Below are 14,888 nucleotides of genomic sequence, written 5' to 3'. Positions count from 1 at the left end.
ATTTAATGGCTTCTGGCGTATTCACAGATATGTGCGACCATCATCACAGTCACTTTTAGAACATCTTTATCACTTGAAAAAGAGACAGCATACCCTTTAGCTATCAACCACTCACACCCCTGCCCCACCTCCAGCAACTAACCTACTTTCTGTCTCTTTCGCTCTGCCTGTTGTCACATTTCATATGACTGGAATCATATACTGACTGGCCGCTTTCACATTACTTTATTGATACAGTAAAGCTTGCCAGAGTGTTTTATAATTCTAAAAAAGGGCTAATTCACTATGAAGATTTAACCATAATGAATATAGATGCACTTCATAACAAAGCACCAAGATACATGAAGCAAAAACCGACAGAAATAAAGGGGGAAATGGACAATTCACCAGTAACTCTTGGAACTTCAGTACCCCATATTCTATAATGGTTAGACCAGGGAAGCAGAATATCGACAGGAAACAGAAAACTTGAACAACAGTGTAAACCAACTACACCCAACAGATACCCATACGATACTTTACCCAGCAACAGCAAAACACAAATTCTTCTCACGTGCACAAGGAACATTCTCCAGAATAGATCATATGCTAGGCCATAAAAAAAACTCAATAAATTTTAAAGGATAGAGGTAATACATAGCACCTTCTCTGACTACAGTGGGATGAAAGTCGAAATCCAAACCGTTTAAAAAGTGGGAAACTCAAAGCAATGTGGAAAGTAAACGGCCCACGCTGAAATAACCAAGAGGTCAAAAGGGAGGTTGGAAAATACTTGGAGGTGAACGAGAATGAAGATAGAACATATCAGAATGTCTGGGTTACAGGTAAAGCAGAGCTAGAGGGAACTTTAGCACCATCGATGGCTCTATTCAGAAAGAATATCTCAGATCAGTAATCGTACCTTCTCCTTAAGACACTGGAAAAGGAAAAGAACATGAAACCACTGTATGCAGACGAAAGAAAATAGTAAAGAGTAGAGTACAAATTCATGAAATAGTAGAAAAAAAAGAGACTCTAAAACCTTTGAAACTTTACTGATTTCAATAATTGTCTTAAGCTTTTACAGAAGACATTAACCAGGATTATTTGTTTCTCATAAAGTAAATGACATAGTTTCTTAATATTAAAAAGCATTCCATTTTCAACATGGCCTCCGTAAAGAGCTAGTCTTTGTGAAAATATCCAGGTGCTCTCTTTTTTTCAGTTGAGATGCAACCAAACCATGAGCCCATTTCAATCCCCAGGTCTTGAGAAATCTCGCCCCGATAAAGCGGTTTTCAGGGCAGTGATCAAACACACATCTCATACCTTGTATGGCCACTTCCTGCGTGTGACATTGGACGAGTTGCTCAATCTCGTTGAGATTTATTTTCCTCAGTAGAGGTTAATTTTCTCATTCTAAAAGGAAGCGTGAGGTAACATACACCAAAGAGCCTAGTTCAATGCCTGGCCCATAGTAGGTACTTGATTAATATCTATTCCATAGTCATTTGATGACTTAAAAAGGGACAGCCCAATGACCCATATGGCATGGGTATAACGTATATGAATGTACTTGAAGGAGACCCGAACAAAAGGATGTCATATTGAATTGTGCTATGAATCAGACTTTGGGCTAGTTATGTGATCTATGGCCGAATCGCATATAAGTTGTTTGACAGTATGAACTAATTTCACTATTGTAACAACTGCTAAAACACTCATCTTGGGCAAAATACACATCTTGGCCTCCATCAGTTGCTTTAGCAATGGTTTTCATGGTCAAATATGTGAACCCTTCAAATGTGAAACCACTCATAGTTTAATCTTTGTTATTGGCGTAATAAATTCTAGCACTCGTGTCTTAGGTAAGCATACTTGTCCATTGTACAATTCTGTTGCCTGTTTCAGGCTACGAGATGGTGGCATTCAAACCTGGGAGTACATTTATGAGATGAGAGGCAACATCACTGATTAAGTTCTGTTTTTACTCCAAGCCTGTTTGGGCAGGCACATTTATGCTTATTCTGTTTATTGTGTGGTTGATGACTTTAAAATTGAATTATTTCCATCAGCAATACAAGCTTCAAGCCATGTTCCAGACTCGTGCTTCTCAAAACATGCATATGAATATGAATCACCTGGAGATCTTGTTAAAATGGAGATCCTGATGTATCAGGTGTAGAGTGGGGCCAGAGTCTACGTTTCTAACAAGCTTGTGGGAGCAGCCAATGGTGCTGGTCCATGGACCACACTCTGAGCAGCAAGACTGTGTAGAACTGACGGGGTACCTAGGCAAGAGTCAGAAATGAGTAGAGCTATTCCGGCCCTATCCATCACGGCCCCAATGGCCCGTTCATACTCTCTGAATTCAACCCACTTCCTTAGCTGAGCCCTGAAGTAAATTAATTAAAAATTCAATGACGACAAAGAGGAGTGATTCTATTCTTACCTTTCACGTGTTACAGTTATTTAAGACAGTAATAGAAAAATAACCTTGTCATGCGTTTTCTAGAGTTCCTTTGTATTGTCTGTTAGCCTCGCCACCTCTCAGGCCTCTTTATTTTGTAGCTCCTTGGATATCAAAAGTGGTGTATATGAGACATCTCCATTTCCATTCTCTGAAGCTCAGTACCTGTGTTGGCGCTTCCTTTGTCTGTGGCAAAGAACAATGAATGGAAACCACTTAAATCCCAGCAGGACTTTGTTACTAAATGAAAAGAGTCATAGGCAATTGTTTCCCTTAAACCCATGCCTGATTTTCTAATACTTTAAGTGAGCATTTATGGAAGCTTCCGGGGAGGCTCATTTCAGGTCCTTCGTCATTTAGATGAGAGTGCAGATTGAGTTTCTCCCGTGGAGTCCACAGGGTGTAGAACTCGGTTTTGTATGTAATTTGACAACAGCGGCATCATTTTAAGACGTGGCGAATTACATTCTTAATATGAAATAGATGTGGCTCAAAACATAATATGCGCCATCTGATTTGTTACAGAACGCAAAAATAGTCACAGTGAAGACAAGAGGAAAATGAGAACAAGAAAACGGGGAGAGAAGCGTAGCCTGGCTGACGATGTGGCGGTACTAAAAAGCAGCTTAGCAACAAAGGCTCTGCCTGCCTCTGGTAACAAGACGGACAGCACGAGGGAAAAGAGGACCCACAGAAGAACAAAACGTTTTCTATCCTACCCACGGTTTGTAGAAGTGATGGTGGTGGCAGACAACAAAATGGTTTTATACCACGGAGCAAACCTTCAGCACTATATTTTAACTTTAATGTCAATTGTAAGTACATTCCAAAGAAGGTGATTTGTGAGGTCCTTAAATGTGCCATTGGGAAATGGGTTTCCACCCAGTGCTGTGGAAGATCCTTCTCAGGGCTGGCATTTCAACGATTCAGGCAAGTGACCGAAGAGAACCTAAGATTACGTATTGGTTGCCTTTCTGTCAGAACAATAAGGGCTACCGTCCTGAATGTTCATTCCGCTAGACAGTGTGCTTCATTGTGACAAGGTGGCATTTCTAATCCTCCTGGCAACTCTCCTAGGTAAGCTTATCGCCCCCATTTTACAGAGAAACTGAGCCTCAGAGGACTTAGGTCACTTGCCCGTGGTCAAGTAAAGCTGATCAGGGGCTTAGAGACTGCATGTGACCTGTAGAGTGTCCACGTCCCAAACCCAGTGCTCTTTGTGTGACATATGAACTTGCACAACCGGGTTCGGGTCTCTCGTAAGACTTTTGAGTGCTTCTTGTGAATCAGAATCACCTTGGAGCTTTTTGAGCTGCAAGCTCTGTCCCCTTCCCCAAGATTCGAATGAAATAGCCCTGGGATGAGGCCCTCAAATCTCTCCTCTGTATTTTCCTACTCTTGGTTTGAATCAAGAAATCAATAGGTTTGCATTATAAAAAAAAAAAAAAAAAAAAAAAAAATCCAACAGAACCAAAGACTATTAATGAAAAATAAGTGTCCTTCCCTACCCTGGTTCCTTCCCAGAGGCGACAACTATTAAAAGGTTTTTTTGCATATGTTTCTAACCAGCACTGCCCAATAGAAATATAATGCAAGGCACGTATGTATTTTTAAATTTTCTAGCCACTCTGTGAGGAAAAGAAAAGTAAAATTAGTTTTAACAATGTATTTTATTTTCTATCAAAATACTATCGTTTCAAAACTTGCTAATGCAATACTTTTATTTCATACTAAGTCTTCAAAATTCAATACGTGTTTTACACTCAACAGCACGTATCATTTTATTTTTTTATGTTTGTTTATTTTGAGAGAGTGTGTGTGTGTGTGTGTGCCTGCAAGCAGGGCAGGGTAGAGAGGGGAGGGAGACAGAATCCCAAGCGGGCTCAGCAATGTCAGCGCAGAGCCTGATGCAGGACTCGAACTCAGGAACCATGAGCTCATGACCAGAGCTGAGATCGAGAGTTGGACCCTGAACTGACTGAGCCACCCGGGCACCCCACATGTCATTTTCGATGAGCCACATTTCTAGTACTTAGTGGTCACATGTAGCAAATGGCTACCATATTGGACAACACAACTCTAGGTATTTCTTAGATGAATATGTATGCATATGTATCTTTTTTTCAAACCAGAATGGAGTATTAATATACGGTGTTATACATATTATTCTTTTCTTTTAGAAATACTGGGAATTGTTCTTTAGCAGCCCATATTATCTCCCCTCATTCATTTTAAGACTCAACATAGCTTTTCTTCCAATGGACTGACCCTAAGTTATATAAACAAGAATGTACTTTTAATAAATTCCTCAAAAGAATAAGAAAAGCAGCCGTGTTTGGGAACTATGCTTTAGGATTTCTTCCTCTCTCGCCCTCGCCTCTGGTTCTCTCTCTTTCCCCTCACTGCTGTGAACCACTCCTTTGTCCTCCCCACCCCACACCTCAACCTGCCTCCCCTCTCCTCTCCCCTCTCACCCCTTCCCCAGGCTCAATCCCATGTGCCCCAGCCCTCTCCTGTCTTGGAGGAAGGAAAGGAGAACCTAATCAGCCTTCGCACTGAGTCAAGTCCATTTCCAACCTATACGTTCAGACCTTTCAGAAGAATTTCAGTTTTGAGCCCGGACTCTGGGTCAAATGGAGCCTGGCTCTGCTCCTCACTGCTGTCTAGTCTTGGAACAGTTACTTAATTTCTCTGAGCCTCAGTTTCCTTACTTGTTGCACAGAGATTATAATACCCAGCTCAGAGTTTTGCTGTGGGGACTAAATGCAAATGTGTGTGCAGTTTTCAGCAATGATCTGGTACACAACAGGCATTCGATGAATGTTAGCTCTCATAATTAATGATAATACTGGGGAAAAAAAAAAAAAAACAGGTTACCAGCTTGTGAGGAACACAAATGGGAGGTAAACATGAAGAATGGCAATATTAGCAAACGCGTGGTCACTGTGAGATTCCATAATTGGGCAATCTGGGGCTTCAACTGGGATGAAAGAGTGATCGAAAATTAATATCCAGTGCTTTGGCACCGAAAACTTTTAAGTTGCGTAGCAATGCAGTTTCCAAGGAAAACACTTTGAAATTTAGACTTGTTAGGTCTCATTATCATCTGAAACTGCTGTCTGTGAATTTTTCAAAGAGAGTTTTAATACGTGTTTGTTGAATGAATGCAAATTCAGAACTACCGAATGCATATGTTACGTGAAAACGTGGCAAGAGGTGGAGCCCAGCGTAAGAAGTGTATTGCTTATTGCTTACACAGAGTTCACAATTAACCTTGAAAAATTTATCTCGGTTGCAGGTAGCCTCTATCTATAAAGACCCAAGTATTGGAAATTTAATTAATATTGTTATTGTGAACTTAGTTGTGATTCATAATGAACAGGTAATAAAGTTTTTTTTCTTCTTTCTTGTATATGTATCCGAAATGGCATATCTAATTGGTGTCGGCACAATGGGCCAATCATAATTCTCTTCCGCATTTAGGAAGGACCTTCCATATCTTTTAACGCCCAGACAACATTAAGAAATTTTTGCCAGTGGCAGCACTCCAACTATCCAGGTGGAATCCAGCATGACACCGCTGTTCTTGTAACGAGGTATATGGATTTTTTTTTTAAGTTTATTTATTTTGAGAGAGAGAGAGAGAGAGTGTACAAGCAGGGGAGGGCCAGAGAGAAGGAGAGACAGAATCCCAAGCAGGCTCCGCACCATCAGCACAGAGCCTGATGCAGGGTTGAAACTCACAAACTGTGAGATCGTGAACTGAGCCGAGATCAAGAGTCGGACGCTTAACCGACCACGCCACCCAGGCGCCCCTTAAATCTTCCAATTTGTAAATGGCAGCTACTAACTCAAAAATGTTTGAAGCGCCATGCAGGGCAACCAAGAGGGGCGCTGTCCTATCTGTATTTCTTGTTGGCCACCTTGGATATAGTCACAAATGCTTACTCTTACAAGAACTGAAAGGAAAGGCATCCAGAGCCTTCTCAGGAATGCTCCCAAAGGAACTAGAAGCACTCACGCCGCTGTGGGAGGGAAAGTCCCAGTGGGAGAGGTTTTCACTTGCTCTGTGGCTACCCCTGGGGCAGAAGGAGACCGCTAGATGTAGCTTTTAATCCGGAAGTCACTGGCTCCCAAGCTTTTGTGAGTTGCAAACCCTCGGCCTTGTTGGCGTTTTGTAACCTCCTCCCCCGCAAGGTGGGTGCTGTTGTGAATGTCTAGGGGATTGGGAAGTGTTTTACTTGTGTTGACATTTACTCTTCGGTATTATGCTGGCCCTAAGTCTGCTTTGCTTTCAGACAGGATATCTGCAGAGCTCATGACAAATGTGACACCTTAGGTGAGTGTGCTCTGTGTATCCTCTATGGCTTCAACGGTCTACTGCATGTTTTTATTCCAAGCCGCAGTTGCTTTTTAAAGCAGTTCTCAGTCCTTCTTTCCTTCTTTTTTTTTCCCCCCTTTGAACAGGTCTTGCTGAACTGGGTACCATCTGTGATCCCTACCGAAGCTGTTCTATTAGTGAAGACAGTGGACTGAGCACGGCTTTCACAATAGCCCACGAGCTGGGCCATGTGTACGTTTCCTTTCCGTGTTTCCATTTAATTCACAGTGACCTAACCCTTTTCTTCCTTGGCATCAGTGAGTATTCACTTGACTTCAGAGAGTGGAACTACTCTTAGAGTCCTAATAGAGATTTGAGGATTGAAGAGCCTTGGACCTAACTGGGAGAAACAACTTAGACTTTAGAAAGTTGAGTAATGCGGTGAACCCTCTTCAGCCATGGCTGACGTGTATCTTGGGTTCAAATGCGCGTGTTTTCTGTGCAAAATCTGATATTTTCCTTTCCTACTGGGAATTGGAGGAATGAGACCTTTCCAGCCCATCCACTGAAGCTGAGGGTGTATTAGCTTAGGAAACTTTTGTGACGTAACATCTTTATCTGGAAGGGTCGGTCTCTCTTCCCCTGGTTCACGAGATTTTCGCAAATCCAGATCATTCCTGATCGTAGATATACAAGGCTGTCTTTCAGACATTTAGCCTCTAGGCACAATGGCATCCCTTTTTTCAGGGAAGAGATTAAACAAAGATACAGAGAAGAAAACATTTCCTAACTATGGTCACTTAGTGGTTATTATGAAATTGGCCTTTCCTTTTTGTTCTTTAGAGACAAAGGATAGTTAGAACATGGGTGAAAGAGTGTAAATTTACGAGAAATTCTTCTGATTTTTGATCTGCATTGTTTTCTTTCTAGGATGAGTTACTTATGCTATATCTTTTAAAAATAATTTTTTCAAAAGATGTCACTAATGTAGTTGTGTATCAGTTTGCATGTCATTGTTAACTTTGTTTATAGGAAAAATAATCTATCAAGCAAGCTTTTTCATTCAACAATTTTTTAAATTTTTAATTAAAAACTTTTTTAATTAAAAAAAATTATTTTTGAGAAAGATAGAGAGCATGAGTTGGGGAGGGGCAGAGAGAGAGGGAGACACAGAATCCAAAGCAGACTCCAGGCTCCGAGCTGTCAGCACAGAGCCCGACACGGGTCTTGAATCCACAAACTATGAGATCATGACCTGAGCCGAAGTTGGACGTTCAACTGACTGAGTCACCCAGGTGCCCCTCAACAAATGAGTTTTGAAGGCATGTATGCACAATGTGATATTCTAGAAGGAAAGCAAGATGCATATATAAAGCCATCTCCAATTTAGTTCAGCATATAATAGCTATATTTTAAAACTTTGAAGCATATTTTAAGAGCACGCCTGTTTTCTTTTCTCCAAAGGAAATATTGTCAGATGCTCAATATTTATAGCACAAAAGAGAAATGGCTTTCAATTAAGCAGATATGGTGAGCCAGAGTCCTTCTTAGTCTGCTTCCTCTTTGTCTTTTTGGTTTCTGAGATATTTTTGTGAAACTTAAGGATTTCTTGGAACTCAGTTTAAAAACTGGTCCTACCAACATTTCCCAGTACAAGCACTCCAACAATAATTCCAGGAGAATGCTCTGTGAAGGGGGGAAGGATTTTTATATTCAAGTGATTTAAAACATTTTTTTTCTTCCCGGTAGAGCCCTGCTTGGAGTCACAAGGCTGAGTGACATAAAGTCAAGGCTCTGACAAGTCCTGTATTAAAGTAAACGGCTTAGTTTTGTTTAACTCTGTTTTCCCAAACTTATTTTAATAGAATCTTTTGGGGATTTTGTTTCTTTTGCATAAAGTCTAGTAATTGCTTTAGACCTTTAAATAGGAGGTATAGGTTTGGCCATGAAGAGTAGGGTGGCGTTTCAACAAGGCAGACCACAACGGGGGAAATTATAGAGATAGAAATGCATTCAAAAGGCAAGAGTTTTTGTGATTAACAATTCCCCACAATGTATGGTCAAGAGGCGTATACTATTTAAAGAAATATAATTAGCTTCCTGTTAATTCCTTCCTCACAAGAGCTTACAAACTCCATTTAGATAGTCAATTTACAAAGTTTGTATTTTAAGGAAAGTGAGAATTTTGATCAGCAAAACCTGAATACTTTCAGCTACAGAGGAGCCTCAGCTGTGTTAACTGTAGTCAACACACATCTCTGTTGTTGGTGTTGGCCTAGGAGCTTTTGACATGGTTTCCCTTAAACTTCATAATCCCCACATGGTGGACAGTGTTGTTTCCCTGGTTTGACCTTGGCAATATTAAATTGCCTCAAGGTTAGTTGCTAATGTTGAGGTACCAACTTGTGACATTGGAACTAGGGAGCTGGGAGCCAGATACGCAAGTTCTGGACTAATTCTTTGACTTGAGAAAAATGTATGCTGTTTCCCTAACTATTAGATAGGGCTAAAACATATGCACCACATCTCTGAAGTGTTAAGAAGTTTTAAAAAAAAAAATGGAGTAATTGGTGAATGATGTGAGGTATTAGCGAAACAAAAGGTAGAGCTCTAGCCGTTTAGTGAATTCTTTCTGTTTTGGTGCTTTGTCAGGTTTGCTTATATTTTAAGGAAAATGAATATAATGAATATATATATATATATACCGAATATATATACACATATATATACATATATATGTATACATACATATATACATATGTATATATATATGTATTTTAATTTGCTACAGTACTTTTTAGCAAATTTTCTAATGACCTTTTTAAAGATTAAATGTTCAGTTGTTACAGTCATGACTGTCTGACAACATAAAACCCTGTTGGAGAGGAAAAAGCAATTGATCTTATGTGTGTCGAGCATCATTGGATGCTTCAAAAATAGTTCCTACATTCTCTTACCAGCTCTGAGGTAGGAAGAATTTGGGAGGTCACTGAGTCTCTACTGTGTAAAGATACAGAGATCTTTACGCAGTATTTCTGACAAATCTTGTACAATTTGTCTAACAGGAGAGAATATGCTTTGTATGTATTCCAAAACACAGAGGTTTTAGAGTCAGACTGAAGTGCTTTCCAATCCCAGCTCCCCCACCCCATCAGCTGTGGGGCCTTAATCAAGCAATTTAACCACAAACACCAGATCCTCTGCACCACAAGGAAACAGAAAACTAAGATTTGAGGGTGTTGTTTGTGTTGGGTTTGTTGGTATAAGAATGACAGTGACTTTGCATCAGGGAACTGGCAACTGGGACAGTCATTCTTTGCAGAAAATGGACTCTGAAGCCTGAAGAACTATTAATTTTAACTTAGATAAAGGTTTTCTATCTCATAATTTCCATTTGGAATTTACTCCATCAGGCAGTAATTATTGAGGAGCCCAAGTTTTGTTTTTTTTTTTTTCTCCAACGTAGAAGAAAACCAAACCCAAGGAAAATGAATGAAATGGATTTTATAGGCTTTTATCTGGGCTTTGAATGTGAAACAAGTCCACACACTTCTGCCTAGCTCGCTGCTTTCCCTATTTCAGGATGAACTCATGAGGCAAATTCTTCCCCAAATGCAAAATTAATCACATGCATCAATTTTGTGACTGCAGCATCATTCAGAGAGGACAGTCCCTGGGGGTTTGTTACCTGAGCTGTGAATGGCATGTGGGTCATAGAATTGATGTTTCTAGATTGAGAAATGCTTCCTGTCCTTCCCTCCCCACGCGCCCCCCCCCCCCTCCCAGGCCCCATTTTCTCTGGCAAAGCCAAGAATGGCAAGTATGTGTTAATGCTGCTGCTGAGTTCCCTCCCAAGCCCCAGAGGACATTGACACTCCATCATCGCCTTTTCTCGGGTAGAACCTGGATTAGTTTTAGAATCTTTTTGTGCCCAACTTTTTAGGAAGCCAGTACCAATCAATTGGCGTTGGCAGGAAGCATGAAACTATTTGCCATGTCTGCGTTAAGCCAATTGAATTGGCATGTCTCCGGCTTCCACGCCTGCCGCTTTCCTTAATGGGTTTTATTGTGCACGAACTTCACATTCCTTTATAATGATATACCTATGCGGTTATATCATTCGTCAGCCGGACCCAAAAGGAGGGATGCCAAGACCCATAGTGAGCCTCTTATTAGAAAGCTTTTGGCCTCAAGTTTTGACACTTGACTGACTCTTTGTATTCACGATGCTATCATAACTTGGCCAAATTCTTGACTCTATAAATTGGCCTTTAACAGCTTATTAGGAATTCCAACTACTGTTTTCTAGCACCAACTATAGCACGTTCATAGCCTCTGCAATTCCAAAAAGTACACTTGACCCAGATCATGGCCCACTCTCCTTTTTTGTTTTGTTTTGTTTTGTTTTTTTTATACATTAAAGGCCCTTTGTATTAAATTGGGGGAGAATTCTGTTTTATGCTTCACTCTGCCTCGAACCATCCAGTAGGTTTTCTTGTGATCACCAGGATGTAGATTCTTACCCACAATGAAGACGTCAGTTAACTTTTTGCTCTTAGATGCATTCTTGTAGCAATGATGAGAGCTCAATCCTTTGGTGTTTGTTGACGTTCCCATCTTTGTCTCTTTGGCCTTAGGTTTAACATGCCTCACGATGACAACAACAAGTGCAAAGAGGAAGGAGTGAAGAGTCCCCAGCATGTCATGGCTCCCACATTGAACTTCTACACCAACCCCTGGATGTGGTCAAAATGTAGTCGAAAATATATCACTGAGTTTTTAGAGTAAGACTTAAACTTTCTTTTAAGCACGGGCTTCTAGTGTCTGGCCTCCATGTAGCGAACTCGTTGTGGGAAAGAAAATGTAGAGTCAAGCATTCCTTTTGAGTTGTTATTTTTGTTGACATTCCTGGGAGGAGGTAAAAAAAATACTCTGTGACATCTGTGCAGTTCTATCCTTGCCAGAGTTTTGAAGATTACAGACTGAGCTAAAGAAAAGGTCAGGATCTTAAAGAGAATATGTAAATGTTGCTTCATTCTTGGTAAAGATATGAAATCTGTTCAGGTCTTCGGGGAGGGACCATGATTGTGATTACACGATGAAAGAAGGCCACAAATATTTATGTGGTTGCAACTTAGTAATTTTGGCTTGGAAAGGGGGAGGGTGGTGAGATGACCCCAAAGAGGGTAATGTGGGTGGATGAAAATTACACAGACCTCCATGTTGTTGAATTGAGAACATTCTGTCTCTGTCTCTGTCTCTGTCTCTGTCTCCCTCTCTCTCTCTCTCTCTCTCTCCTTCTTTCCTCTCTTTTCTTGTTTTGTTTTTTAAGCTTCCTGCCAGGCAGTTCAGAGATCCAATTACATTATACAATATCCCTGTGTCACAGATTTATTGCTGTTCTCTCCCAGATGTACGAAAGGTTAAGTGATTGTCCAAGGTTACTGGGTGTATATTTCTTCAGCCACAGGGAAGAGGGGGCTTATTAATCAGAACTCACCAGGTGTGAATTTTCCAGAAGAGGTGTTTGCAGAAAAGTCAAAGAACCGGAGGGTTGCTGTTTTTTCTTTTTAACCAGATGATCTGAAGGGTTGCTTACTATGGTTGTAGGTTCACTCACTCATCTGTTCAGCAAACAATTACTAAAGACCTGTTGCTATAATGTTTAGAGCCCCACGTGCACATGAAAAAGATGTGCAAGCACCTAAGAAGCTTGCAGTCTATTGGAGACGATAGCAAATAATAATAGGTAATGGCCCCAAAATGTGATAAATGCTAGGAAAACTACATATTTCCTGCTGACTATATTGTTTGGATAGCCAGCAGATCCACAAACAAGTATATGCCAAAAATAGAACTTCAGCTCCTGGAGTTTAGCCTGGGATATACAGAGTAAAGCACATTTGAAAAATAAACTATCCGCTCTACCTTTAAAAGGTGGGATGGCCTTCACTTTCATCTGGAGCCTTTGACAGCCACATCTCATCCAGTGCTCTCACCATCTGTGTTTTTCTGCTTTCCATAGCACTGGTTACGGTGAGTGTTTGCTTAATGAACCTGAAGCCAGACGCTACCCTCTGCCTCCCCAACTGCCGGGCCTCCTTTACAACGTGAATAAACAATGTGAATTGATTTTTGGACCAGGTTCTCAGGTGTGCCCGTATATGGTAAGTGTGTGGGGCCATCTCTGCCCTCATCCCTTGATTCTCGACAGTTTTCTAGCACTTTTACATTTTACTTATTTTGAGAGAGGCAGAGACAGTCCGAGTGGGGGAGGTGCAGAGAGAAAGGGACAGAGAGAATCCCACGCAGGCCCTGTGCCACCAGTGCAGAGCCCAGTGCGGGGCTCGAACTCGCGAAACCACCAGATCATGACCTGAGCCAGAACCACGAGTCGGATGCCTGATCGACAGAGCCACCCAGGCGCCCTGATTCTGGCATTTTTAATTCACAGTTTCCCACTGGCTTCTCAGTCTAACATCAGCCACTCATGGTAAACTTGAGAAGGGTCCACTGGCTGTTCAGGACAACAGTAATAGTGATGTTGGTGATCAAGTAAGAATAGTGCTTGCCGCTGGGTGGTACTTCACCTACACATTCTCATTACCCTGTCGTGGCAGCCCAAAAGAGAGATCCCCATTATCATTTTCATTTTTCACGTGGGACAGTGAGCTCAGAGAGGACGGGGTCACAGAGCTGGTGATGGCACAGCTCAGCCCTTTTCTCTCCTTACCTCTTTTCGTCTCCCCTGACTTGTCGGGGTGACCTTTACCACACAGAATCTTCTAGATTCGGTGAAGGCGGTTCATGAGGCAAACCTGTTCCCCGGTTCCTGCTTGTCAGGGCTGTGTCCCGTGACCGTGTGGGGCTTGAGATCATTTCTGGCGGTAGCTCAAGTGGTGGGTGTGGGATATTTTAATCTCTGCGCTGTGGACACTTGGACCAATGCTATCCATCGGTTATCAGGGTGCAAGTGTGCTTCCATAAGGTACCCCCTTTCCTTCCTGTGGGAGTCTGTTTGGCTGTTTTGGAGGGACAGACTTCCAAGATAGCATGGTGAATTGGGAAACATAGGGATTCCAGGGAGATAGTAAAAATTTTTAGTAAAATTTGTCCATGATTATATTCCTTTCTGCATTACTCATGATGGCAAAGATTCCCCCTTTACACCATCTGAAGTCCTACCAGACATCGAAATGTGTCTCACGGGCTGCCCTCTGAGCCTTTGGAATATTTTATCATTCATCATAGCAAGGAAAAAAAAAAAACAATCCCTTTCCAACCCACGCTCTCTCGCTGGCCAAATGTTAGTTGAAAGCAGTCCTTGCCTGGTCCCATAACGTCTAATCGCTGAATTTTTGTTTAACGGAATTGAGCAGATGCAGTGTAGACGGCTCTGGTGCCATAATGTGGACGGAGCGCACAAAGGCTGCCGGACTCAGCACACGCCCTGGGCAGACGGGACAGAGTGTGAGCCTGGAAAGGCAAGTAGCACCCCAATCCGTTCTTTTGTCTCGGGGCGGCAGAAACGGGCAAAACTGTAGCTGTCAGCTTGGTCGCTGTCATTTAGAATAGAAGTTGATGCAGTGTGTTTTAGCATGCGTAATACCTTTTGGGGCCAGGAGGTTCAACTTTACATTTGAAAATTGTGAAGACTTACATTGCAGTGCAATAATGCTGCAAGACACAGAGCCATCATTATTGCCTCAATTTGAAAACCCCCCTTCTCTCATTTTAGCCTCCCTCAAATCCCAATATGCTTTTCAGTGTATGGGTACATTTAATGCGAGACGGTGTTCCTTTTTCTTTTCTCTCTTTTGCAGGAGGTGGCGGGGGGGTTGGGGCAATGGAAGGCTGTTTTTAAATTGATGGAGGGTCTTAAAATCAAAGAAACGCAGATATACCGTGAACTTATTTTGTTCACTAGTGGGATACCAGGATTGTCCCAGCCTGTGTTGGTCCCTTAAAGGAGCTGTGAGGTCGCTTGGGATATATCCAAATGCAGATTCTGAATTTGCACTTATTCCCACTTATCTGTTAATGACCAAACACAATCTGCTACTCGTACAGCCCGGAAATAACGATGCATCCACACCCCTAGGAATATGATCAATGCTA

The 14,888-nt window shown here is 41.7% G+C and overlaps 1 protein-coding gene across 1 annotated transcript in view; it reads left to right on the top strand.

Moving 5' to 3' along the window:
* Positions 1 to 14,888, top strand: part of ADAMTS9 (ADAM metallopeptidase with thrombospondin type 1 motif 9) — a 162,852-nt gene that overhangs the window by 25,078 nt on the left and 122,886 nt on the right. Inside the window, exons 4-11 of the mRNA XM_049642677.1 lie at positions 2,975 to 3,264; positions 5,748 to 5,831; positions 5,933 to 6,045; positions 6,748 to 6,788; positions 6,917 to 7,022; positions 11,408 to 11,554; positions 12,796 to 12,937; positions 14,150 to 14,254. Of these exons, the coding sequence (XP_049498634.1) occupies positions 2,975 to 3,264; positions 5,748 to 5,831; positions 5,933 to 6,045; positions 6,748 to 6,788; positions 6,917 to 7,022; positions 11,408 to 11,554; positions 12,796 to 12,937; positions 14,150 to 14,254 (1,028 nt within the window). The remainder of the gene's footprint in view (positions 1 to 2,974; positions 3,265 to 5,747; positions 5,832 to 5,932; positions 6,046 to 6,747; positions 6,789 to 6,916; positions 7,023 to 11,407; positions 11,555 to 12,795; positions 12,938 to 14,149; positions 14,255 to 14,888) is intronic.

This window comes from Panthera uncia, chromosome A2 (assembly GCF_023721935.1).
Source record: "Panthera uncia isolate 11264 chromosome A2, Puncia_PCG_1.0, whole genome shotgun sequence".
NCBI lineage: Eukaryota > Metazoa > Chordata > Mammalia > Carnivora > Felidae > Panthera > Panthera uncia.
This window is presented reverse-complemented; position numbering and strand designations above follow the sequence as displayed.